The sequence below is a fragment of the Poecilia mexicana genome, unplaced genomic scaffold (assembly GCF_051168715.1).
Source record: "Poecilia mexicana isolate PSO_F unplaced genomic scaffold, ASM5116871v1 scaffold_17, whole genome shotgun sequence".
Taxonomy (NCBI): domain Eukaryota; kingdom Metazoa; phylum Chordata; class Actinopteri; order Cyprinodontiformes; family Poeciliidae; genus Poecilia; species Poecilia mexicana.
The window spans coordinates 16586745-16611866 of NW_028263386.1; the positions used below are offsets into that span (position 1 = coordinate 16586745).

Here is a 25122-nt window from a genome sequence, read left to right on the forward strand (position 1 = left end):
ACATAGCTACGAAAATCTAATTTGCTTGTCAAGAATTAGACTATTTTGAGTTGAACTGGCCCCAAATTATCACAAGGTATTTTAAAAATTCACAATACCAATTGTTGCCTCATTGCCAACATCTCATGCCAGCAACAACAGAAGCTGTTGCTGAGGGACAAACATTCAGAATCAGCAGCGGGCACCGCTAATTAAAACGTTAGCTGTGTTAACCCTAAAGCCATAATGTTCACGATTGACTCAAGGGAAGCTAAGTGTGCTAAACAACTACAAAGTTAGCAAAAACACTAAATAGAAAAAAGATGGAATAAGATTAACAAAACCTGCAAGCTTTCAAACAAATATTTTCCAATGCCATCATGTCAGCTGCTCACCAGCCCTACTCTGATAGAGATCTAGACTTTGGAGGTTGCTGGTCATTTTGCCCCTTTGCCACTCAGGATGCTTGCAGCTTTAGTTGTTTCAGACTCATCCTTTTTGGGAACAAAAAGAAACCGTTTTCCACAGAACATTACTTTGTACATACCTTGGGGACATTTCATGAAAGTGCTGAAAGGGAGATTGATCCTTATCAAACTCCAACAGATACCAGGATGCCTATACGTGCTACAGTAAAATCCCTCATTTCCATAGCAGTCTTGCCTCCTATGAAACATACAATTGGGTATCGTTGGTAACTTTTAGAAAATATGTAAGTTAAGGTAAATTCACGACCATATTGTTTCATATCTTGAAGCTAGGGTTGTCAATGATAATGCGCTAGCGCATCCAATTAATCTGAAAATATTAACGGGTTAATATTACATAACGCAGATTAATCGACCTACCTATTTTTTCCTGTCCACATACTCTCCTGGCATCTGCACATCTACGTGTACGAGCTCGAAATTTCACATGCACGAATTACGCCTGTTGCTTGGATGGATGAGATACTGACAGACTGCATTACCTATAGGTAGTTGTTTGCATTTTAATTGGTTGGAATGTGACAGAAGGGGCGGCTTTCCCAGGACACCATTCCTGCAAGAACTACAGCTGTGTGTATAGTTAAGTTTCAATCTTGCAAATGTAGTTATTACAACACATGTTGACATAACAAGGTTTGTTGCCTGGATCTAAATGTAGCTCTTTAGTCTGGAGATGAAAGTTAAAAAATACACCCAAAAAGTTACATCATTTTTAATTGAATTTATCGGAAAGTAGTTTGAGAAATTGAAAAGTTTTGAATCTGTGCAGGAATAAAACAAATATTTTCATAATTATTGTGAGGGATTTTAAGCTTTTGTTGCGTCTGTTGTTTCGATGATTCTCCAAAGAGGGAATTTGTTTTAAAGGACTAATAGATGCAGTTTATTGGCAGTAGAAAAGAAGGTCACTTTTTTTCTTTTGGTGGCTACTGAAATATTGAAAGTACATGCATTGTGAAGGCTGCTCTCATTAATCCAGCGTGTGGGCTGATTATTACCATTATAATGGGCATTGCTGGCAAATGACCTCAAGTGGTACCTTGTCAGAGCTGCTTTTTAAACCGTTTAAATTGTTTCCCATGGAGGACAAGTGGAGCTCAGTTTGATGCGTGAAGTATTTCATGTTCCCAGCAACGCAGAAGCAGCCTCATATTTTCTCACAATTTTTTGTCATCAAAGCGGTTGTTGAAACATGCTCAGAAAAAAAAAAAAATGCAACTGCTGCTCCAACTGTTGTCTGTCATTCACCAACCATAAGTCCAAGTTTATTATGATACACATACATTATACACACATGCAATATGCTTCAGCGAGTGTCTGAAAGGTGCAGGGCGTGACGATCTTAACAAAACAGTGCATTGCCGTGAATGACTCACGAGCGTTATATAAGGCCACAGCCAATAAGGTGTCACTAGCAGTTAGTAACACAATCAGCTTGTGGCAGCATGTCGAGGAGGGGTGTGTTGCTCTGCTATCGTTTAAAATTCGGTTATGCATTTCAAGAATGCTCATCTCTATTTTCATTTAGAGTATTATTTTTTATGGTCTGATTTCGGGACATTTCTATTTTCTTAGATTTATCTTGTACTGAAAATGTAAATCAATTTGCTTATATATATATATAAATTACTGATTCATTAAAGGAAAATAATATTTATTTTAATATGTTATATGTGTTAGGGCAAATGTTTTTTGTTATTGATAGCCATTTTTCTCCTCTGTTCCCTGCAGATTGTTTTTAACATCCTATCTTTTTTTTTCAGTTTCACCACCAATGACCTGAATAAAGAGGTTGTATTTTAAATCATCAGCAGAGAATCAGATGGCATCAATAATAGATTATTTTTACCATCTTTCATCAAAAGCGTATGTTTCCATTTTAGAGTAGGAGTCCTTGTTTGCTGACTTGCATATTGTTAGACTTTCCAGTGAAAGTCAAACTAGATTTGAATATAAGTGTGTGTGCCTATTTTAGATACAGACCTGATCAAAGTTTTAAGACCAGTTGAAAAATGGCAGTAATTTACATTTTGCACTGTTGGATCTTAAGAAGGCTCTGAATAGAACTTCAAAATGCAAAAAAGAAAAAAAAAATGTGAGTGAGACCAAAAATTCAGAGTAACCATTTTACAGCAAACATGCCATGTGGACATCAAGGTAAATTTTTTTTTTCTCATCAGAGAATAAAAATTTCTTTCACCTGTCAATGTGTCATGTTTGGTGCTTTCGTGGAAACCCTAAACGGGCAATGTTATGCCACTGAAGGAGTTGAGGCCTTTGAAGAAGAAGTTTTTTGTTCTTAAATGGTTATGCCATTGCAATTGGCGCCAGTGACAAGCTTAATTTGGTTGTGTATCTTGACAGACAGTGAATTGAATCCTCCAGCTCATTGCCAGTGACATTTTTTGGGGTCTGCCACTTGACCTTTCCGTAACCCTCAGGATCTTTTAAGAAGTTTAAAATTACTGTCTACTGCGTCCAACCTCAGCACCAGTCATCTAGTCATTTATTTTTAGTCTTTTGAATGATGTGATCTTAAACTTTTGATCAGATGATGGACAGCCTATTTCAGTGGTGGTTTGCAATAACTTGCTCCCTCACATTTCGTCTTTTTATATTGTGAAGCTACAACTTAGAATCTTTAGTTTCAAAAGTGCAAAATGTGAATTCTTTCCATTATTCAACTGGTCTTAAAATTTTGATAAGCAGTGCATATTCTAAAGGCAACTGATTTTTCCTTCCAGTACAAGCTTTTCTGTGGATGCTTGCAGCAATTTATCCTTTGAAGCTCTAAAACCCTATCATCCTCTGACTAAAGAATCTTTTTAAGAAGAAAGAGAGGGGAAAATTAGTTTGCACGTTATAAGCAGGACTAGCAAACTATTTCATCAAGTCTTTTGAAAATATTTCAATTCTCCTGAGATGCCAGAGTAATGAAAGGTTGGAATTCCTTTTTTCAAGCACTTTTCTCCTGGATGGATACCATCTTACATAACTGGAAGCACCTGTCAAACAGCATAGTCACAGTATAACCTTTTCTCTTTCCAATGGATCCACTTTCATGTTTTTTTTTTGTTTTTTTTTTACAATTTACCTTCATGTCAAACATTGTATTATTTGCAGGACAGTCCTCATTTGACAAACGGGTGTTTTCCAACACCTTTGAAAACAAAGGTGTTTCAGTTAACTCTATTAAAATAATGCTCTGTGGTGTTAATGAGGTACTGATTATGTAAACTATTTTCTAAATCTGTATGACAATGGAAATAAGTGTTAAACATATTGTCTTTTTTTTTAGTTTTAGATATAAACAACACCTTTATGACAAGTCAAGATAGGTCATAGAGTTGACCATCATTATTCTCTGGATGAGATTAAGATGTTTTTCATCTTTCTTATAGGGGATGTTTTCTCACTACATATCATTTATCTGGTAGTGATAAATATTCACATATTTTGATTGGCTTTGCTACATTTTCCCATGCCTTTTATTTAATCTTAAATTGGCAGCTGTTAACATTAGTCTGCTGTTAATGACAGGCTGTGATATCGCTCATTGTTCTTTCATTTTGAACACAGAATATCAGTTTACAATTTCTAAAGAGTCAAAATATGCTCAGGATACCAACATAGACAGGTTGTAATTTCATCCAACCCTTAAACAAAACCTGTACAAATACATCATTTCTGAGCATTTCATGTGACTAACTGTTGCAAAGCTGGAAGCTGAGATGTCCGCTCGGGAATTCTTTTCATTTGTTTTGGCTGTAAGGGATCTGTCTTACCACATTGTTTTTAAGGCCCTATATCATATCAGTATATCTAATTCATCAACACTGAGCTTGTGCCATAGTTGTACAGTTGCACTATAGCACATTGCATTGAGATACAATGTCAGAAACGTATTTTTGTGGCACAGTAATTTACAGTTGCCTACTTTATTACACGCTGTTGAAAAATGCAATAATCCGTCTAATGACGAAGAAAATTATTTTATTTTTTTTAACATTTTTAAAAGTCAAGCTGTTTACAGGTTTTCCTATAATTTCATAGGTTTTTACTTGTTCACTGTATGTCTTGGTCTCTTGGTTTTGATCAAATACCGTACGTGCATTATACCTGCTGATCCACAATTGTACTTTGCATAACTTCCTAAATACTACTTTAGTATGAACCACTGTGGAGTCCCCTGAAAGGTTTTGTTGTAGGGAATTTTAACAGGTCACCCTTAGAGCAGGTGTCAAAGATATTTGTCATCCCTCAACACTAATTACTCTTTACATTCATTACATTCGTCTATCGACATGTTTTTAGTTAATATGTCTTCTGTGTGAATCTCTGTTATTATTATGCACCAATAATAGTGCATGTGAACAGACATGAGTAGACCATAGTATCAAAAAAGGTGTTTGTGATGTCATACATTCAATGGGTTGGATTCATTATATTTTTCGCCCCTATCCCTCAGGTAGAACATATCCCCTTACAAAGTATGGAATGATATGACAAAAAACACAAATATGATGCATGTAGAAAAAAAACACTTTTTGCTATTTTCGTTTGAGTAAATGTTTTTCTGGAAACATGCTTGGAAATAAATGGAACACATAATCCTACCACCTAGGGCCTTTTGCTGTTGTGCACCACCCATGTTGATCTACCCCAGGATATTTAGAGCTCTAGCCAACATTTACAAGACTTGATGCGTCGAGGCAGAGTAGGTCATGTTTCATCTTGAAATGTTTCACAAGAAAACTAACGAAGCAGTTTTTCTTTCCTTTCTGACATGCACCATGCTAAACTTAAAGTGTCATTCATGTTCCTATTTCAAAATCTTATTTATTGTATGACTTGAGGTTGTCAATGAGGTTGACAACACCCTGTTGTTCACTTTCTTATTACTCTCGCCCTCACCATAAGAAAATTGAGTTTGGCCTGTCTCGTCTCTTCACACTCAGTCCGTCAGATTTCCTAAACCATTTCACTATTTTAATCTGCTTACAAATATATATTTGTCCTTGTTAATTATGCCTGCTTTATATTGATGTTCATATTGTAATTAATTAAAAACACTAGATTTGCTATTTTAAATATTTGCATAATACCAATTAAATATTTGAATCATCATGTCATGGCAAACTATTTACTCACTCACCCTATGAATAGTGTTGCAAATTTGTTCAGTTTTATGAAAATGTATCTCTTCTATGTTTTTTTTTTTGTTTGTTTTTTTATAGTCTGAAAATGGTACTCTAGTGTAGGCTAATTCTCTATTATCTGTTTCCATAGGAAACCCAGGAGAAGTTCCCAAATCTCAATGAAATTGAGGTCTGGGAAGAACCAGGCAGTGGGGAAGAGCAAGGAAGCACCGCAGACTGTGATGATGAAGATGGTTGCCAAAGCTCAGGAGATGATGACGAACAAAACTGTAAGTCACACACCAACCTGGGCGAATGTCACCTCTACGACCACACACCAACAAGAATTATCCAATTTTTATATTCCACATTATATCCAGAGTCTGTCTAGTTGAGATTTAAACTGTCACTATCATACTTGACTTTTTTCAACCTTCTTTTCCTGATATTATGTAACCAATCAAGACTTTACTTTGAAAAGAGTCAGCCCAGATACCTCTCTCAGCACCGACACAAACATGTTTATAGCGAAGAAGATGTGAGGTCATGTGCTAACTGAGAATATTCACTCAGTCTCTTAAACCTGGAGGATGGGGGTCCATTTTTATAAAGCATGCAATGATCTCAGTGAAAGGGTTTCAGTCAAAAAGCAACACCGTTTCATGTTTTTGTAAGACACTTAATTGGTTACTAGTGTTTCAAACTAAAATATTTTGGATGTACAAAGTAAGTAGATGTTAGCTTTTAATATTAGAAATCATGTCAGAAAAGATTTTCTGTTGCTTAGTTAAGTTGTAAGATATATACTCTAGGGCTTCTGGTTGTGGTAGAGCTCCAAAGGTCCAAGTTATAAGGAGGATTAACCATCCTCTGTTGTATTAAACAGAGGACTTCATTAAAAGTTAATGAACAGACTCAATTTATCACCCATCACTCAGAAAAGGTGGAACTGCTCCTTGCTGAATGTAATGTCTCCACACCCGTAAGCTGAACGTGTTCTCCTCTGTGTAGGACAAACCTATACTGCAGCTTCCAGGCGTGATATCTACAATAACTAAATACAGCTTATGTCTTGGATCCAGCAGTTTACATTTTGGAAACATTGCAGATTTCCTTAGAGAAAAGTTGAATAATTTCTAGATTTGTTAAGGAGGCTGGCAGTAGCTTACTCTACCGTAGAGTGAATAAGACTTTCAACCCACAGAACATGCAGGACAAATTTAAGAAAGCAGAATGTTCATATAATTAAACTCAAGTGTTCCAGTAACAAATCTCTATGAACATGGTCTACTGTTTTTTGTTTTTTTCTTGAAGAAAGTGCACTCTCACTATATACTGTATTGCCTGTTTGATCTTGGCTGTGATCTTACTCCTCTTGCCAAGGGACATGCTGGTGTACTTTCTGCGCCAGCTAAACAAGACCTGGTCATGTACGAACTGCCATTGCAACAATCATGAACAAAGGGGATAAATCAGCGTATCTTTAATGAACCATATTATCCCTCTTCTCTGGGGCTATGAGTGCCTCTTCTGTACTACATTTTCTGGCGTGACCGAGGCTTATTAACCGCATTAGCCGCGGGATCATTTATGAAGCTGCTTCCAAAGGGGCTATTCATTAGCTCATAAACACATTAATCTCCAAAATACTTTTCTTTATACTTTAGACCACTATCTTTCTTTCAGGAAAAGGGATGCTTCAAATCTTGACAGATCAAGACTTTTTTTTTCTGCCTTTTCTGACAGGACCAACAGTGTGGTCTGGGGTTCTAGTAGTTTTTTTTTTTTTTTCCTCCAGTTTTCTTGGGCAGGTTTGCAAAAAAAAAAAAATAGACAGCCAGAATAGGGTTGTCTGAAATCTGCAGCAGCTACAAAACGCTCTACAAAAGCCCCAGAATCACAATGTTTGTTAAAGACGCAAAACTTGAATAGAAAGACGCATCAAATTTTTGAACAAGAAAATATTATCCTTGCTGTGAATGTTTTTGAATTAAGCCTACTTTACAGAAACGTTGGCTTGCCTACACATTAACCTGTGTTTTCCCCAGGCATTGCATTTGCACATATCCTGCTCTTAGTTATTCAGACATATGCTCCCTTCGACAGACTTCCTCCAGATGGTGTATTAAAAAAAAAAAAAAACAGGGCTGTGATACGCCAAAATGCTACAGATAAGCAGAATGGCAAACAACCAAAGATAACAGACCAATTAGATATTTCAGAAACTAAAATGCTACCCAAGATACATTTACCTATCTGAATAAATGTTTCATAAGTTTTATGTCAATACTAGGACTGGCGTGGGGTTTAAGAAGTCTTTTGAACAAGTATGTAGATGGCAAAGGAGGTTATACATCACATAAGAGAAAAGGAGCTAAACAGGGGACTGATCTTAAGATTTATGTTCTGCATTATTATGTGAATCAGTCAACCTTGAAAACACAATTCTCATTTGGTAACTAGCAACATCTGCCAGGACAGTCTGCTTATGAAGAAATTGAGAAGTAAGAAAATGCACATATTAATGGAAGGTGGAACATCTGAAGAGCAGCAAAGGAAAATGTATGCTTTCTAGTAACTTCTGTTTCAACCCCTCACTAAGACACACGTGAATTCAGATCCATTTGTTCTTAATACTGTCTGAAGACAAATTAGCAATGTGTTTGATGCAAAGTATTCATTCCATATTTTGACATTTTACAGCCAGACATGTGGCTAAATTACTTGTATTGTTGTAAGGTACTTGACACAAAATAAAGCATATTTTTCCCCACTATGGCATGAATTCAGGGATTCAGCTGTACTCAGAGGCCCCGAAACAAAATCTGTGCAAGCACATGTGTTGTAAAGTTGATTTTACAATACATTGTAAATTGATTTCTGTATAAATACAGCTGTTCTATGACGGCCTCAGAGATTTGCTAAAGAGAAGCTGCCTAAAGGCCCAAGATAATTCAGGAGGAGCTCCAGAGATAAAACACTCATGTGGGAGAATCTGATGACAGCTCTTAGTCACATGTCAGCCACAAGTCTGGCCTTTTGAAAAAGTGTTAAAAAAAAAACAAAAAAACCGCAAATCATGTTTGTAATTTAAAGACACGAAAGGGAGGCACCAACAAGTTCTTCTGCTCAGATGAGACCAGAACTGAACTTTTATGGCATGTGTGCAAAACACCATGTTTAACAGAAAACTAAACTTGCATTTCACTAAGGTAACACATCTGGTGACCTCATGCTATGAGGATTACTTTGAATCCCTATAGCATGGCGATTTGATGGAAGGATGCAAGATTTGATGGAAGGATGCAAGAAGCTGAATACAGGAATATCATGGGGGGGAAAAAACTGTTAGCAGCTACAAAAGACTTAAGACATGGGTAGGCTTTTATTTTTAAGTTTGTTTTGTTTTTTTTTTTGTTTTTGTTTTTTTGGTAATGCAAATTATACAATCATGCTAAGTATTTCTTCCACTTTGCTCTTTCAAATGAATCGATATATTTTGTTAATCCCAGAGGGAAATTCATTTCGTGATGGTCTATCACTTTAAATCCCTAATAAATAACAACAAAGTTTGTGGTTGTAACAACACAAAGTGAGGTAAAGTTCAGGAGGTGAATCCTGTTGCAAGCCACAGTATTTATTTCATTTTGATGTCGATTTCACTGTTCACCATTGTGTGTGTAAAGCACACAAATCCCTAAAGGCTGACACAGTTATTGAGCAAGTCATGGAACGACTTGGTTCAACTTACACCTCTATCACAAAATAATCACAAGTTTGGAACAGCCTGCCGAAAACAAGAACACATCTGCCTTTGGTTTTAGAAAAGTTAGAACAGAAAGAGGAGATTAGGTTGGAAGTACCCAGTGTCACAGCCATAGATGAGGTGGAGAGAAAAACATCATAGTCAGTGCAAACAGTGCCAGAACTAACACCATGTAGCTTTTTGACTTGCTTTCACATCAAAATAAGCAGTTATGAAATGAAGGTACAGCTAAATGAGTCAGAAAAGGATAAAAATTAGAGAACAAAAATTCAGTGTATAAATCAATGACTCGATCTACCGTGAGAGAGGAAGTTTAGGAACATACAATATGGATTTGGTGCTTGAAATCCCAGTTTGGTTGCTTATAACTCTGCTAACCCTGGATCTTCCCCCACCAAGGTTCCCTCTCGAGACTGCGTGCATAGAAGCTGGCTGACCAGCAGATGTAGTGGCTGAGTCCCAGGTGCGGATATTGCTAGTGGGGCTGCCATTTCCCCTATTTTTTTTATTATGTAGAGCTCACGGGGCTCAGAGAAAGTTCCTCCGGGAAGAGCTATGTTGTGGAAGAGGGAACAAGAGGATCTGCAATGGCTTTGGACTTAAAGGAAGATGGCCTGGTTTGCAAATGGATGTGGTGGGGATTCATTACATTTCTAGTCACATTAAAAAAGACTGTCTTCTTCTTCATTAGAAGCTGTAAAACATATTACATAGTTGTTAAGTTTTGGCTCTGTTGTTTAAATTTGAAGAAGGAAAAAACAAATCAGTTAGGGTGACACAAGTTTAAAACTATTAAAATGGACATAAATTAGTCTTTCATTTTAAAGCTAACCTGTAATTACCAAATCACCACATTTATTTAGATTTTTTCATATTTATTTCCTGGTTATATCTGCCTCCTGTCATGGTGTTGAGACCCTGATGCTGCTTATCTTTTCATGGAATTCTGTTTCTTCCATGGCTGATCTGGCCTCTGGTTTTTATTGCACTTTTTTCGGACTGTATTAACTTGAAAGGCTCCCGAGGCGATGTTCATCAGAAGAGCATAGTTCCCATTAGCAATCATCATCATTTCCTTTTACAGCAGTATCTGTGGGTCCTTTATGGCTGAGCTTCTCCAGCACACCAAAACCAAGAATCTCTGGTGTAGCAGCAGGCCATAAAACAGAGGCTTGTGGTGTGAGAAACTACCCACGGAAATTGGTGAAAATGATCCATACAATTCAGAACTTTGTCTGACTGCACAGAAGTTAAACAGCAGAAGCAGGAGGAATGTCGATGACTCAGTGCTCTGATTCAAATGAAAGCATTAACAACAGAACCAGACGTGGAACCAATATTCAACCATCTCAAGGAATTTTTATGGACTTTTGCAGGTTACATGGCAATAAATGGCATCTTAGGGATCCTAAAACCTGCTTTCCAGATTAATAAAGGTCTCTGTTGAAAACTGCAAATTCAATGCACATAACCTGAAGTTTATTATGCGCATGAAACCCTTGTGCACCGTTCTTTCCCTTTGACCCGGGCATTGATTTTGCTGTTAGTTTTTTTTGTAACGACCAAATGTTTATTGATTTTCAAGAAATATTTTGATCTCGGCTTTAGGAGCTAGGGCAAACTTTCTGTTTCATCTGCTTCACTAGAGCACTTAGTCAAGCTTACATAACTCTGAGGGCTGCAATGAGAATTTGATGAGCATATAGTTTATTTGAATAGCATAAGAGACTGACTGGTATGTCTGACCTTGCCTGTGGCTTACGCTCTCTTTTAATAGATAAACTGGCATTTTTGGAGATACCAATGGTATTGAAAACTACAGTAAGCTGTATTGGGATTAGTATTATTCCTTTGGACTCATTTCAAAACAACTGCACAGAGAGAAGTAGGTGAGAGTAAATGGGTGAGATGAGAAGGAAAGATCAGCCCAGAGGAAGTTAGGAAGGTGCATTTTGTTTAAACGAAACAGGTTTAGATAGTGACTGTACTGCACCACTTTATATTTTGTTAGGCCATGAATGATTGTGGCAATCAACCCATTTGTATATTGACTACTTCCAGGCCGACTCCAAGTACAGGCATTATGCGTAAAAGAGAGACACATTCAAGACAAATCCCCTCACTAAAGGTCAATCCTATTGACCAAAGCAACAAAGGCCTTCTCTGTTATCTATAACTAATTAATTAGAGCTGAACCTGGAACAGGTTGTCAAACATGGGGGCCGGGAAGGGTTTGCCCCCACAGCAAACTAGCTAAGTACAGTGTAAAAAGAAAGAAACACTGACAGCTTATTCTATGCATATTGCATAAACATAAAACTGCAATGAGTAAGTGAAGCAGAGGTTACATCAAAGTATTTTACTCACCCACACAAAATGAAACATTTATAGCATCACAGCACAATGTTTTTTTTTTTCTTCTTCTTCTTCTTCTTACCCTCACAGATATCTAAAATCACTTTGAAGTAAGGATGGCAAGCATCACCTAAAGTAGTTTTATTCAAGGGAGACTTGTCACGTGGAGCAACACAGAGTGGGGCATTCTAATTTCTGCACTGAGTTTTGTGGCTCACTATGCTTGTCACTAAGCAAGTATCACCAGAAGACATTCTTCCATCAGTTGTCTTCTGTATAAATGAGATCGGTTTAGCTGCTTTTATCTGAGATCGCTTTCTTCCTGACACGTTCCAAATCTCTTTAGCACTCGCGAGTCAGAACGTAGGTTGAACAGTAAAGGTTGACATTTTGGCTGATCTATTTATTCATCATGATACGTCAGAGTAGCACTTGCATTTCTGCAGATGAGACCCCAATCTGTCTGTACCTCTCCCTCTCTGTGCTACTTTCACCTGTGGACTTGTAAACAAGACATCCAAACACATGAACGGAGTCTGTGAGAAAGTGATTGACCCCCACCCACCCCCGAACCCAACAATGACCTCAAACTCGGGACGAGTGAATTTATCATTTCTGCTTCAAATCTGATTGCAAACTACTCCGTCGCATGTCAACAAAACCGTAGCAACTTCAAATGCTCCCACAGGCCCTGCTGAAAAGTATATCAATTTGAATAATAATTTGTAAGTTGTAAGCCTTCTCCAGATTTAAAAAGCACACGTGAACTGAACAAACAAAGCCCCATGTCAATTTCACCAATTCTACGCAAGGACCCGCTATATTATAATATATATCCAGAGCTTTCAGTATCTTGGGACAAATCTTCTCCCCTGATGGTGCCTTTAGAAGGTGTTCTTCTAACAGTCTCAATATCTTTAGACCTTTAGATGGACTTGCCTTTTCCCAAGTCTTTCTCCTGCACACCGAACATGTTGTCTGGATCGTGGAGATCCTGAATGTGTTCCCACCACCTCCCTCAACTATGTTCTTAAATATGATCAGCAACAGTTATAAGATACATTTAATACTTTTTCCTGCTACATCACTGACTCTTATACTAGAATTACTAAATTGTTCAGAATGTTTATTTTCACCAAAAAAAAGAAAGTTTTTTTTTTTTTTTTTTTCTGTTGAATTTCATTTGACTGCCAAAATCATTATTGCACACTCTGATTTGTAAAGTAAAATCTTAGGCAGGAACATGATCATTTTGAATAAATACTGTTACTAAGGATTCAACTGCATTTAAGTAGTTTATATGTGGATTTTGAAGATTTATTCATATAAAACTCACTAGGAAATGTACATGTTGTGCGCAGTTGACATTGATGATACTATAAGCAGCTTTATTGACGTTATAAACCAAACCAACATGCATGCAATAAAACATGAAGATTGCAGGCATACATTTAGGGGAAATCATGTATTTTGAGACCGTCTGGATTTGAGTTTAGTACAGCAGACAAAAAACAGACAGAATCTCTTGAATGGTAGCATATATACACTTCCGCTTGACTATAATGAATGATGATGATGTGTGAATGCAAACGTAAGATGGTAGAAGACCGAGTAAAACAGAATGAATGCGAGTTTATTTCGGCATCCTTCACGCTTGTCTTTCTGCAAGGACAACCTGACACCTGCCAGCGCAATGAGGCATCTGGTGTCTGAGTGCACACAGGTGTAGTGTGTATTATGTGTACTTTGTTGTGGTGATCCGTGCGTATGTGTGCGTGCATTTGCATGTGAGACTGAAAAGTTGCGTTGTACATTTAGTGTTGGTTTTCTTTGAAGGTTTCCAAATTATCTTGCATATCCGCCACTGTAAGTATCCCAGGTCACTGTGTTCCCAGAGGCCCACATGCCAATTTATCTCATGTATATGTGTTTTTGTTTGTGTTAAGGGTGTAAATTTTATTCTGTCCTGGAAGTGCAATAGTCCTGACAGATTGCTTTAGTGCGACCTCTACTCTGGAGTTGTCACTCTGTATTGCTGGTTGCTATGGTAGATTCTGCCTAAGATGTATGCTCCACATATATACACAGTCCCAGTATTTGGAACTCCTTTGCTCCTATATGTTTCCCACTAGGCAGGCAGTAGCTGTCTTGATTTTTACTGTTTGAAATGTACAGAGTTCCAGTATTCAACAAAACATTTAGAGAACTTGTGTGTGTGTGTGTGAGCGTCATTGTTGGTTTTTCAAAACTAAATAGCAGAGACATAAAATGTCAGCAACCTAGAAGAGCAGTAATTGTCTGTAAATTCATCTTGCACTCCTCTCCACTTTATATCATCCACATACATTTTTTTTAATATTACAGTGAAAAACAATAAAAAGACATTGTGTGAGTTCTTGGAAAGATAAATACTCATGTGACATGGTGACAACGAGACTTTGCTTTCATTCTGTGAACAGTATCTGATTCACTAAACACCTAAACACACAGCAGTCTTCTAAGACCTATCCTAGAAAACACTAGATATGCATGGATGTCCTTTTTAAAAGGTTTTTAAAGTTGACCAGTGCTTGCTTTTATTTAGACTCAAACAATATCTGCAAAATTAAGCCTCTTTTAATTCACGCAACCTGTGTAAATAATGCAACTACAATTAGACACCACTGGATGTCTATTCTCCTTTGACTTCTCGACCAAATTTTCTCATAGCTTAGAGGAAAAGGTAATGTCTTTTCTGTGTCTTATCGCTATAATTTTATTTTCTTGGGGTGCTATTATATAATATCAATGATGTAGAACTTGTCAAACTGCCAATGTAAAGAACATTAATCTGCGTCACTCATCGCACACTCTATGTGTGCGATGAGTGATTACAGAGAATTTTGTTTATATAATGTCCCTTTTCACAAATCTATTCAGATATGTTCTGAGGCAGCAATTCAATCTGTGGGATCCAAAACAGTCAAACACAGAAAGACAAAACCCAAGAGTGTGATCTGTGGAGAGTGAAATTAAGTTATTGACAGCAATAGCTCAGCCAGATGGCTCCTTCAAGGAAGGAGTCGCAGCTAAGCACTGTGACACGAGACCAGGTGTAGTTTCCATCACAAAAATAAATTGAGAGACAGCAGAAAATTAATAACAACAAGCACAGACAAAGCATAAATAGAGAGGATTAGGAGAAAATAGCAAAGTGAGAAAAGGTGGTCAGTAGGTCAGCATAATTACAGGTCAGGATAACCTAAACCTCCCTACCTCTAAATTATTGTAACAGAATTCAAAGACAAAACGCTCTCAAAATATGACATTAGGAGAAAATGTTTTTTTTTTTTTTTTTTTTTTGTTTGTTTTGTTTTGCTTGTTTGCTTCTTTTCTCCTCCACAATATGCATGTGTGCGCAAGGATTACAACAGCAGTGGGTGGAATGATCGCAAGATTTAAGATTTAAAAAGACAGGTTCAAAAGATGCCCTTGTTGTTTCACTAAACAACAACACACTGTTTGGATAAGATTTGCCAGAGTGGAATTGTAGTTTCAGACATTTGCAACCTGTTTTAGGGGGCACTTATACTGATATAATTATCACTTTGTAAGAGGATGCGATATTTTCTTCATTGCTACATTACCTTTATACGGTGGCCCTGAGGTGCAAAACACTACAACATTAACGAAGCACAATTACAAATTACAAAATCACTACAACATTAACAAAAACACAACGACATTAACCAAAACACAACGACATTAACAAAAACACAACGACATTAAGAAAAACACAACGACATTAACAAAAACACAACGACATTAAGAAAAACACAACGACATTAACGAAAACACAACAACATTAACGAAAACACAACGACATTAACGAAAACACAACGACATTAACGAAAACACAACGACATTAACGAAAACACAACGACATTAACAAAAACACAACAACATTAACGAAAACACGACATTAACAAAAACACAACGACATTAAGAAAACGGAAAAGGTAGGTCCCAGCGGAGACCTAAGGAATCGCTGATTGGACTACAGCTCGTTAGAAAACGGAAAAGGTAGGTCCCAGCGGAGACCTAAGGAATCGCTGATTGGACTACAGCTCGTTAGAAAACGGAAAAGGTAGGTCCCAGCGGAGACGTAAGAAATCGCTGATTGGACTACAGCTCGTTTTACTTCTGAACCGGAAGTTTTTCTGGAGACCCTTTTCACAATGATGTCAGACAATGGGCGCCGTAACTCGAAGAGATGAGATGTATCTTTACTTCTGGTGTGATTTTGCCTCGGGAAACCTGACTGAAAAATTCACGGATACTCATTAGCTTAAAGATATACTAAAAGGTAAGGTTAATTACAACAGCATTTACGTGTTAGCCGTTATTACTCATTGTCAATCCACCATTCTCTAACTGTATATATAATAAACAGCCTCCGATCGGAGAATAAACCAGCTAGCAGCTGCTTTAGCCACAGTTAGGAAACACATACACGCCTGCCTGTCAGTGCTGTGTTGTTAAGTTTCACTAAAATCACTGACATCTTCCAACAGTTGTTTAGAAAAGCATTTTAAATATTGACTTACTGGGAATTACTTAGCAATAGTAATTTGTTAGCTGGCTAACATTACGTAGCCTTTCTGTTTTGGAAATAGAACGTATTTAGGCTCTAATCTTAATCAGATTTTTATAGTATAGACTGGGGTTGCCGCCTGTCACGTAAAATGCATTATCGTCACCCTCCTCATGTCATACGCTAGTTTCACCACCCTCTCAGTAGCGACATTACCTGTAGTCTCAAGTCCAAAACCTGACAGTTATGCTAAACTGAGAAGTCAAACTCTTGCTAAGATAGAGACACGAGTAGGAAGATAGATAGATATTAAAGTTTCATTGGAGGAATGTGATGAGCTCTACTCGCATATGTTGGAGCCTATTAACCATTAGATTAATTTATTTTTTGCGAAATTAATTTTCGCAGATCTAGGTTATGTGAATGATAGATCTATTGTATATTTATTTATGTATTTATTTTTGCTTAGACCCTCTTCCTTGTCAGTCAGCCTCCTGCAGTGATTAACAGGCAGAAGCAGCTGCTGGGGTTGATCTGATTGTTTGGTGGAGGAGTGAGGAGTGAAAAGGTTTTTGTACCACAAATTAACGTTTATATTTGAAGTCAACTCAGACATTATTTTTTGTTACTTTTATAAGTAAAAGAAACCCCTTTCAAACAGGAGAAGTCTCTGCGAGTGCTTTTCATTTTTTCTTTGAGTGAGTTGAAAACCTCCTAAAAGACTACTCTTGCATTTTTTTTGGACTTTTATTATGATGCAAGAGTGGCCATAACAATATATATTAGCTCATTAACTTCACATTTCTCCAATGAATATTTATCAAAGGTTATGATTAGAAGGATACATTTCTTTTACTTTGTTTTCCTGCGGTTGTAGACTTGGCAGTAGAAAATTGATAATATAGGAATAACACCTTTATATCCCTTTTAACAGGTTACACTTGATTCTGCTGTGGTGCCTGTGGAAACGAAGTGCATGAAGTTTGTGCTCAGCTAGGAAAACCCTGTGGATCACATGGTGGGACTTCTGCTTCAAACTGCTCACTACAGTTTACCATTGGCTCTGTCACCCACCAGTTCACTGCAGACTGGCACCAGTTCACTGCAGTTCACTGCAGACTGGCACCAGTTCACTGCAGACTGGCACCCGCCAAGGATCCTACATGGATGTCTTCTTAAGTTGTAAACCCTGAGTACATACTGTTAAAATAAAAATATACCGTTTGTAAATAAATTTTCTCTATCAATGACTTAAATTGTTAACTGTGATAATTATGTTTGTGTAATGTTATATATATATATATATATATATATATATATATATATATATATATATATATATATATATATATAAAATTCCCTTCTCACCCTCCGCAGGTGGTCTCTTTCATCCTCTGAGCCCTGGGAGCTTGAGGGTTCTGCTGCAGTATGTATATATATATAGCTGACTGTATATATACAGTCAGCTATATATAAATATATCTATTTATATATATGAATCCATGTACAGTGTTTAATGTTTGCAAGAAACGGTCACAAACCTTATGTCTTTGTTCCACAATGGCAGCTTTAATAAGCTCCTCTCCTTTCTCATTTCCTCTCCTCCACATACTTCGTTGCCAGATGTGTAAGATTTACAAAAAAAGCAATTTAAATGTAAAAGTTGCACATATGTAGATTACTCAAGAGAAGCTATTTACAATAGTTTTTACAGAACTCTACACAACATCAATTTATTAATAGATACATATTGATATTAATTAAAGGATAGATACACAAAGATTTCATTTCTAACAGCTGCAGTATTGAGTGTTCATCCAAGAAGTGTGACTTGCAGGAGCAGGGAGGCTCTGTACTGGTTTGTCTCCTTTTAAATCAAGAGGCTCATGATAGTTTGATGTTAGGCAGCAGATGTCCCACAGCTGATTGACTGAACCTGCCATGGACAGAGGAACAAGACCATCCCAGATATGGTAGGCTAGGTAGGCTACTGTTGAGAAAGATGAACAAAACAATATGAGAAATTATGAATCACATCAGAATATGTAAATTATTTGGCAGATAGCGCTTAAGTCAATATTTAAAATGCTTTTCTAAACAACTGTTGGAAGATGTCAGTGATTTTAGTGAAACTTAACAACACAGCACTGACAGGCAGGCGTGTATATGTTTCCTAACTGTGGCTAAAGCAGCTGCTAGCTGGTTTATTCTCCGATCGGAGGCTGTTTATTATATATACAGTTAGAGAATGGTGGATTGACAATGAGTAATAACGGCTAACACGTAAATGCTGTTGTAATTAACCTTACCTTTTAGTATATCTTTAAGCTAATGAGTATCCGTGAATTTTTCAGTCAGGTTTCCCGAGGCAAAATCACACCAGAAGTAAAGATACATCTCATCTCTTCGAGTTACGGCGCCCATTGTCTGACATCATTGTGAAAAGGGTCTCCAGAAAAACTTCCGGTTCAGAAGTAAAACGAGCTGTAGTCCAATCAGCGATTTCTTACGTCTCCGCTGGGACCTACCTTTTCCGTTTTCTAACGAGCTGTAGTCCAATCAGCGATTCCTTAGGTCTCCACTGGGACCTACCTTTTCCGTTTTCTTAATGTCGTTGTGTTTTTGTTAATGTCGTTGTGTTTTCGTTAATGTTGTTGTGTTTTTGTTAATGTCGTTGTGTTTTCGTTAATGTCGTTGTGTTTTCGTTAATGTTGTTGTGTTTTCGTTAATGTCGTTGTGTTTTTGTTAATGTCGTTGTGTTTTCGTTAATGTTGTTGTGTTTTCGTTAATGTCGTTGTGTTTTTCTTAATGTCGTTGTGTTTTTGTTAATGTCGTTGTGTTTTGGTTAATGTCGTTGTGTTTTTGTTAATGTTGTAGTGATTTTGTAATTTGTAATTGTGCTTCGTTAATGTTGTAGTGTTTTGCACCTCAGGGCCACCGTACCTTTATTTATTTAACCCATATATTCAAAAACCAACATTATTTATTTATTTATTTATTCATTCATTTATTTATTTATTCATTTATTTATTCATTTATTTTTAGAAAAATCTTATTCAAAGCAATTCTCCTTTAACTTCTTCCCATCAATACAATACCGTACTAGCGGTATATATCAGGATGAAGAGCTGTCACCCACATCATGCGTCGGAGAGTATATTTGCATGTATTCTTGTGTACATGCACCATGAGCTTCATAAATCCCCCTGTTTTGTGCTTGCTTAAATTTATGGGGCTGGCTTTGTGAGGAGTAAAAACTGTGTCAGAAGTCACTGGTGTTAATGAAAGCTCACCATGCAGCAGACTCGGTGGCCTTGTCAAAAGCCAGACTCACAAGCTGCTTCAAAGTCCCCGACCACTGCATCCGCCACCCGTGAACTGCTTAACAGGGAGGGCCAATGCAAGGTCAAGGCAGCTGTGGGAGCCAAGACAGAGAGAGGAAGGAACAGACATGAGGCATGATGAGAAGCAAGATACTGATCCCATCAACTTCCACAACACACATTTAATACGGCATCAATCTATCCTCTGCTTTCAGCCGTCCTGTAATTGCACACAGAAAGCAGAGCAGAGGTGCTTTAAAGCTATTATAAAAATGTCAAAGTTAAAGATAGGCATATTCAACTTTGTGAACGTTTCAAATGCAATGCTCCACAGAAGGCTACACTTAAATATAGACGGGTGCCATTAAGTAAATTCCATTCATTGGTATTAAAAAAAAAATATGATTATAACAACGGAGATTATAATATTTGTAGTAACTACAAGTATGTTTTCAGTCTGGAAAAGCTGCTTTGTCAACTCAGAGTCAAACAGTGTGACGGTGTGATAAGTCTGAGTGGACAGCAGCATATTTCCTCCGTGGAGCACAGTTCAGGTTCACCCAGGATTTATGCACAGGACCAAACACAGGTTTGACTTTGTTTTCTAGGAACATCTCACCAGATTTGTTCCTTTATGGATTACTGAACCATCACACGGGTGGCTCAGTGTTATAATATACCTACCTTTGTATGGTATTTATGTTTATTGTTTGTGTCAGATCTAAGGACAATGATGAGTTAGACAAAATCCGTTTAAGACAGAGATAAGTTTGACATGTTTACGTTTATTTATTTATTTTTTAATTTTCAGAACTTCTTTTGTACGACAGCAGACATATTTTTACTTGACACCAAGCTAAACAGAAAGTAGGAAATACAACCCCTGGCAAAAAGTATGGAATCACCAGTGTTGGATGAGCAGTCATTCAGACATTTCATGCTGTAAAACAAACTCGGATCAAAAACATGACACAATATTAAGGTCATTCCAAAGTGCAACTTGTTGGCTTTCAGGAACACTCAAAGAAATGAAGAGAAAACATTGTGGAAGTCAGTGAATGATACTTTTATTGACCAAACACAGGGAAATAAATATGGAATCACTCAATTCTGAGGAAAAAAGTATGGAATCATGAAAAACACATAAACAAAAGACCATTCAAAATACATCACTAGTATTTAGTTGCACCATCTTTGGCTTTTATAACAGCTTTTAGTCTCTGAGGCATGGACTTGATGAGGGACAAACAGTATTTGGTGCCTACTCTCTTCGATAGCAGTTGCCAGATCAGCTTTGCTGGTTGGACCCTTCTTGTGGACCATTTTTTTCAATCTCCACCACAGGTTTTCAATTGGGTTGAGATCTGGACTATTTGCAGGCCATGACATCGACTGAATGTGTCTTTCTTCAAGGAATGCCTTCACTGTTTTTGCCCGATGGCACGATGCATTGTCATCTTGGAAAATTATTTCATCATCACCAAACATCTGTTCAATTGAAGGGATGAGAAAACTGTCCAAAATGTCAATGTAAACTTGTGCATTGATAGAAGAATTAACCACAGTCATCTCCCCAGTGCCTTTGCCTGACATGCAGCCCCATATCATCAAGGACTGTGGAAATTTGGTTGTTTTCTTCAGGCAGGCCTCTTCATAAATCTCACTGGAACGGCACCAAACAAAAGTTCCAGCATCATCACCTTGTCCAATGCAGATTCTTGACTCATCACTGAAGACAACTTTCATCCAGTCATCCACAGTCCATGATTGCCTCTCCTTAGCCCATCGGAATCTTGTTCTTTTATGGTTAGGTGTCAATGCTGGTTTTCATTTAGCTTTCCTGTATTGAAATCCCACCTCCTTTAGGCGATTTATTACGGTTCGGTCACATACATTGACTCCAGCTTCCTCCCATTTATGCTTCATCTGTTTAGTTGTACTTTTTTGGTTTTCAAGACAAATGACCTTTAGTTGTTTGTCTTGACGCTTTAATGTCTTTCTTGGTCTACCAGTACGCTTGGCTTTAACAACCATTCCATGCTGTTTGTGTTTGGACCATATCTTGGATACAGCTGACTGTGAACAGCCCACATCTTTAGCAACCATGCGTGAAGGGTTACCTTCTTCAAGAAGTTTCACAATCCTCTCTTTTGTTTCAAGGGACATTTCTCTTGTTGGAGTCATGGTTCTCGCCACTCCACTTCGTCCAGCAGCCCTCCAAGGTGTCATGACTGCAGGTGTTTTGAACTGCACACTAACGGGCACATCTAATCTGGGGCAGGTGTCCATTTAGGGAAAGGAAATAGACTGGGTGTGTCCTTTTTTCTACCTCCAATTTGAGTGATTCCATACTTTTTTCCTCAGAATTGAGTGATTCCATATTTATTTCCCTGTGTTTGGTCAATAAAAGTATCATTCACTGACTTCCACAATGTTTTCTCTTCATTTCTTTGAGTGTTCCTGAAAGCCAACAAGTTGCACTTTGGAATGACCTTAATATTGTATCATGTTTTTGATCCGAGTTTGTTTTACAGCATGAAATGTCTGAATGAGTGCTCATCCAAGACTGGTGATTCCATACTTTTTGCCAGGGGTTGTATGCAAAGGAGGAGCATCACATTCTTTTACAAGTGGATGAGTAAGGAATAGTCATATGTTGTTGTATTTTGTGAGTTAAACCAGCGACCTTTCAAGACTTTCTCATGTCTCTAAACAATATAATCTGAATATCATTCGAGTTTAAACAAATGAGAAATTAGTTATATGCACCTTGTAATTTTTATGCAACATAGTTACATTATAGCCGGACTGTTGTTTTTGTTTGCTTGTTTTCTGAAAAACACCAGAAACAAATACATATGCCTAGACTGATCAATGACCATGATTCAGAGTTGAGCCAGTTTGTCTCGTAATTACTACTACAGACAGCTAACCTGAATGTTTAGGAAGACAGTATGCCTATTCATCTTGGAATATTTGTAACTGAGATAAATTATACATTGAAGAGAAAATTGTGTTGAGGTCAGAAGTAGTATATTTTACCAGTGTTACCAATTTTTATAATGCTTTGTGTGCATCCAACATAGCATTACAAACATTTTAAAGAAACTGTTTAGAAATCAATAAAGATGTCAATAATTTTCTTTTACATTTTCTTATTTAAAATGTCCTCAAATGAGGATCAATACTTCTTTCTTTCTTTTGTTCCATCCTGTATTTGTGTTTGCCTTGCCTCTTGGCCAGAGCTACTCTATTGTTTTAGTCAGACTTGCTACAGGCAGCTGTGTTTTCTCCCTGCCCAGTGGGAAATTGTTTCTCTAAACACACAAGCTAGCCCATCTGGGAAAGCATTAGTGACAAAGGACACTATGAACCAATTCTCACACACTTTGCCAACACACAGGTCAACAAGGTCCTGAAGCTGTGTGTTTTTATCAGAGCTGATATTGCATAGTCAGTTGTAAAGTTACACAATTGTCTTTTTAGTCTACTTTAGGTCTAACTAGCAATATAAAGCTAGCATTTTCTATGCTATATATTGTCCAATCTAATTTATTAGTTCTGACCTTCTTTTATTAGTTTTTATTGTTATTCATTGCGTAACACTTTTATTACTTAAATTACATTTGTCTTTTAGTAATTGACAATCTGGTGGAAGACGCGTGTCCCTGTGCCCCTGCACAGCCTTGATCTGACGTAAAGTGATTGATTCCATCTGTCTTGATATGAATGATGAAGGATATCCATCCTTCTTCTACTTAAAAGGCCAACTGCTCTCCTCCCCGCTCCCTCCCACCCGTTGTTTTTCTGTCTTCCTTGATCTTTTCTGCTTTTCCCCCTTCATATTTGGCGGATTTACACATGAGCCAGCTTATAAAGAATGGCTTATCTGCTAACATTGTTTGATTATGACAACAAAACCACATTACGTTTTCATCTTGGATTGTTTTGTGTTCTAAGCTGCTTCAGTCCAGCTTGTTTTTTCAGGTTTCTACCATGTTCCGCAATGGCTCAGTGGTATCGAATGTTGTGACACAATATTTCAAAGCAGGTGTTTTTGATAGGTTTTTATTTCTAAAATGTGACAAGAGTGAGTAAGAAACTCAATGAAGCTGAAATCTTACAAATGGCTTCGCAAGTTTGTTCAAACTGAGGATTTGCTGGTTTTGAAAGTCCAAGCAATTAAGACGAATCCAGCGCTCATTTTACTGAATGAGCGCTGGATTCAGTAAAACGTTAGATTTCAATAGTGCTAAATCACAATGAATGATCGTGTGGTACTTTACAAGGAAAGCAGGTCCAGCTCATATTTAGGATTAAATAATCAAATTATTACAGGTACGTGAAATCATATAGAACATTGTTTCCCAACCCTGGTTGTCGAAGCATCCAGCCCTGCATGTTTCAGGTGTTTTCCTTTTTCAGCACACCTGATTTTGAAATGGTTGCTGATTAAGTCTTTTGCTGAACTGCATTCATCTGGATCAGAAAAACTAAAAACTTGTCATCAACATTTTCACAAGCACATCTTCGGACAGTTCACATGGACGTATTTATACATCCTCAGAACTTTGGTTGCTGCATGTAGCTCCTAAAGCACAACTGTCAATTGTTTCTGTTTGTAAGGATAAAGTATTGTACCTTCACACGGTGTGGACGAATGAAGACATCATTTAAAGTGCCAGGAGCCTACAATATGACACTATCTGGCAATTCTCTCAAACTGTGTTGCAACTTGCATTTGAAATAATCCGTTTCATTAATCTTTCATTCAGCTGGCCTGTGGAGATGCACGTTGACTTGTTCCTTTAAATCTCAGTGTTCTGACATTTCTGCCATGAGCTACACCCCGCTGCCATTACGCAATAACAGCAATCTGACTTGGGATAAATGATGTCTTTGTCTATTGTCTACCAGAACAACAAAAAAAATCACTGGCACAAGAAACACTCCACTCTCCAAAGCCCTGCCATGCCCTGTTCACAGAGGGATCCACAGAAACCCAGGAGCATGGTTAGGGATGAGTTGTTTCTACTCAGCCCAACAAAAGAATGTAAATTCAAAGACACTTGGAGGAAAGAAAAAATAAATCATCGGACACTCGAGAAAAGGAATGTGTTTTCTCTTTTACTTAAAAAAAAAAAAAAGAGATTTAGATTCATTGTTTTGCTAAAGAATTCTTTGTATTTCACGAACATATTGGATTACCAATTACATTGTCCTACTTTGGAGCAGTGTAAAAGCCATGTCCCGGTTGAAAGACAGCAATTTAAATAACTGCTGAATGTGCCTGTTTTAGAACAAGTAACAAAATACTTCTCTTCAAAATGTACATTTCGAGTTCCATGTCTTTCCATCTTTAGCCACATCTGCAACCAATATATATTTATGCATCTTTTGATATGTTGATTCTGATCTTTTTTTTTTTTTTTTTTTTTACACTTACACAAGGCTTACGGGAGCACCTCACACTGAGACATTAAAAAAGATCCCTCTCATC

The 25122-nt window shown here is 37.3% G+C and overlaps 1 protein-coding gene and 2 long non-coding RNA genes across 3 annotated transcripts in view; 2 read left to right on the top strand and 1 right to left on the bottom strand.

Annotated features, from left to right (window-relative positions):
* gpc5c (glypican 5c) overlaps positions 1 to 25122 on the top strand; it is a 110293-nt gene that overhangs the window by 75837 nt on the left and 9334 nt on the right. The window contains exon 8 of the mRNA XM_015012399.2: positions 5757 to 5895. Within this exon, the coding sequence (XP_014867885.2) occupies positions 5757 to 5895 (139 nt within the window). The remainder of the gene's footprint in view (positions 1 to 5756; positions 5896 to 25122) is intronic.
* LOC148154774 (uncharacterized) lies at positions 15349 to 17549 on the top strand. The gene is made up of 2 exons (XR_015765850.1): positions 15349 to 16071; positions 17234 to 17549. It is a non-coding gene; the product is annotated as an uncharacterized LOC148154774 (long non-coding RNA).
* On the bottom strand, positions 16699 to 19232 carry LOC148154775 (uncharacterized). The gene is made up of 5 exons (XR_015765849.1): positions 18609 to 19232; positions 17841 to 18289; positions 17668 to 17720; positions 17426 to 17499; positions 16699 to 17258 (listed from the first exon to the last, which is right to left on the bottom strand). It is a non-coding gene; the product is annotated as an uncharacterized LOC148154775 (long non-coding RNA).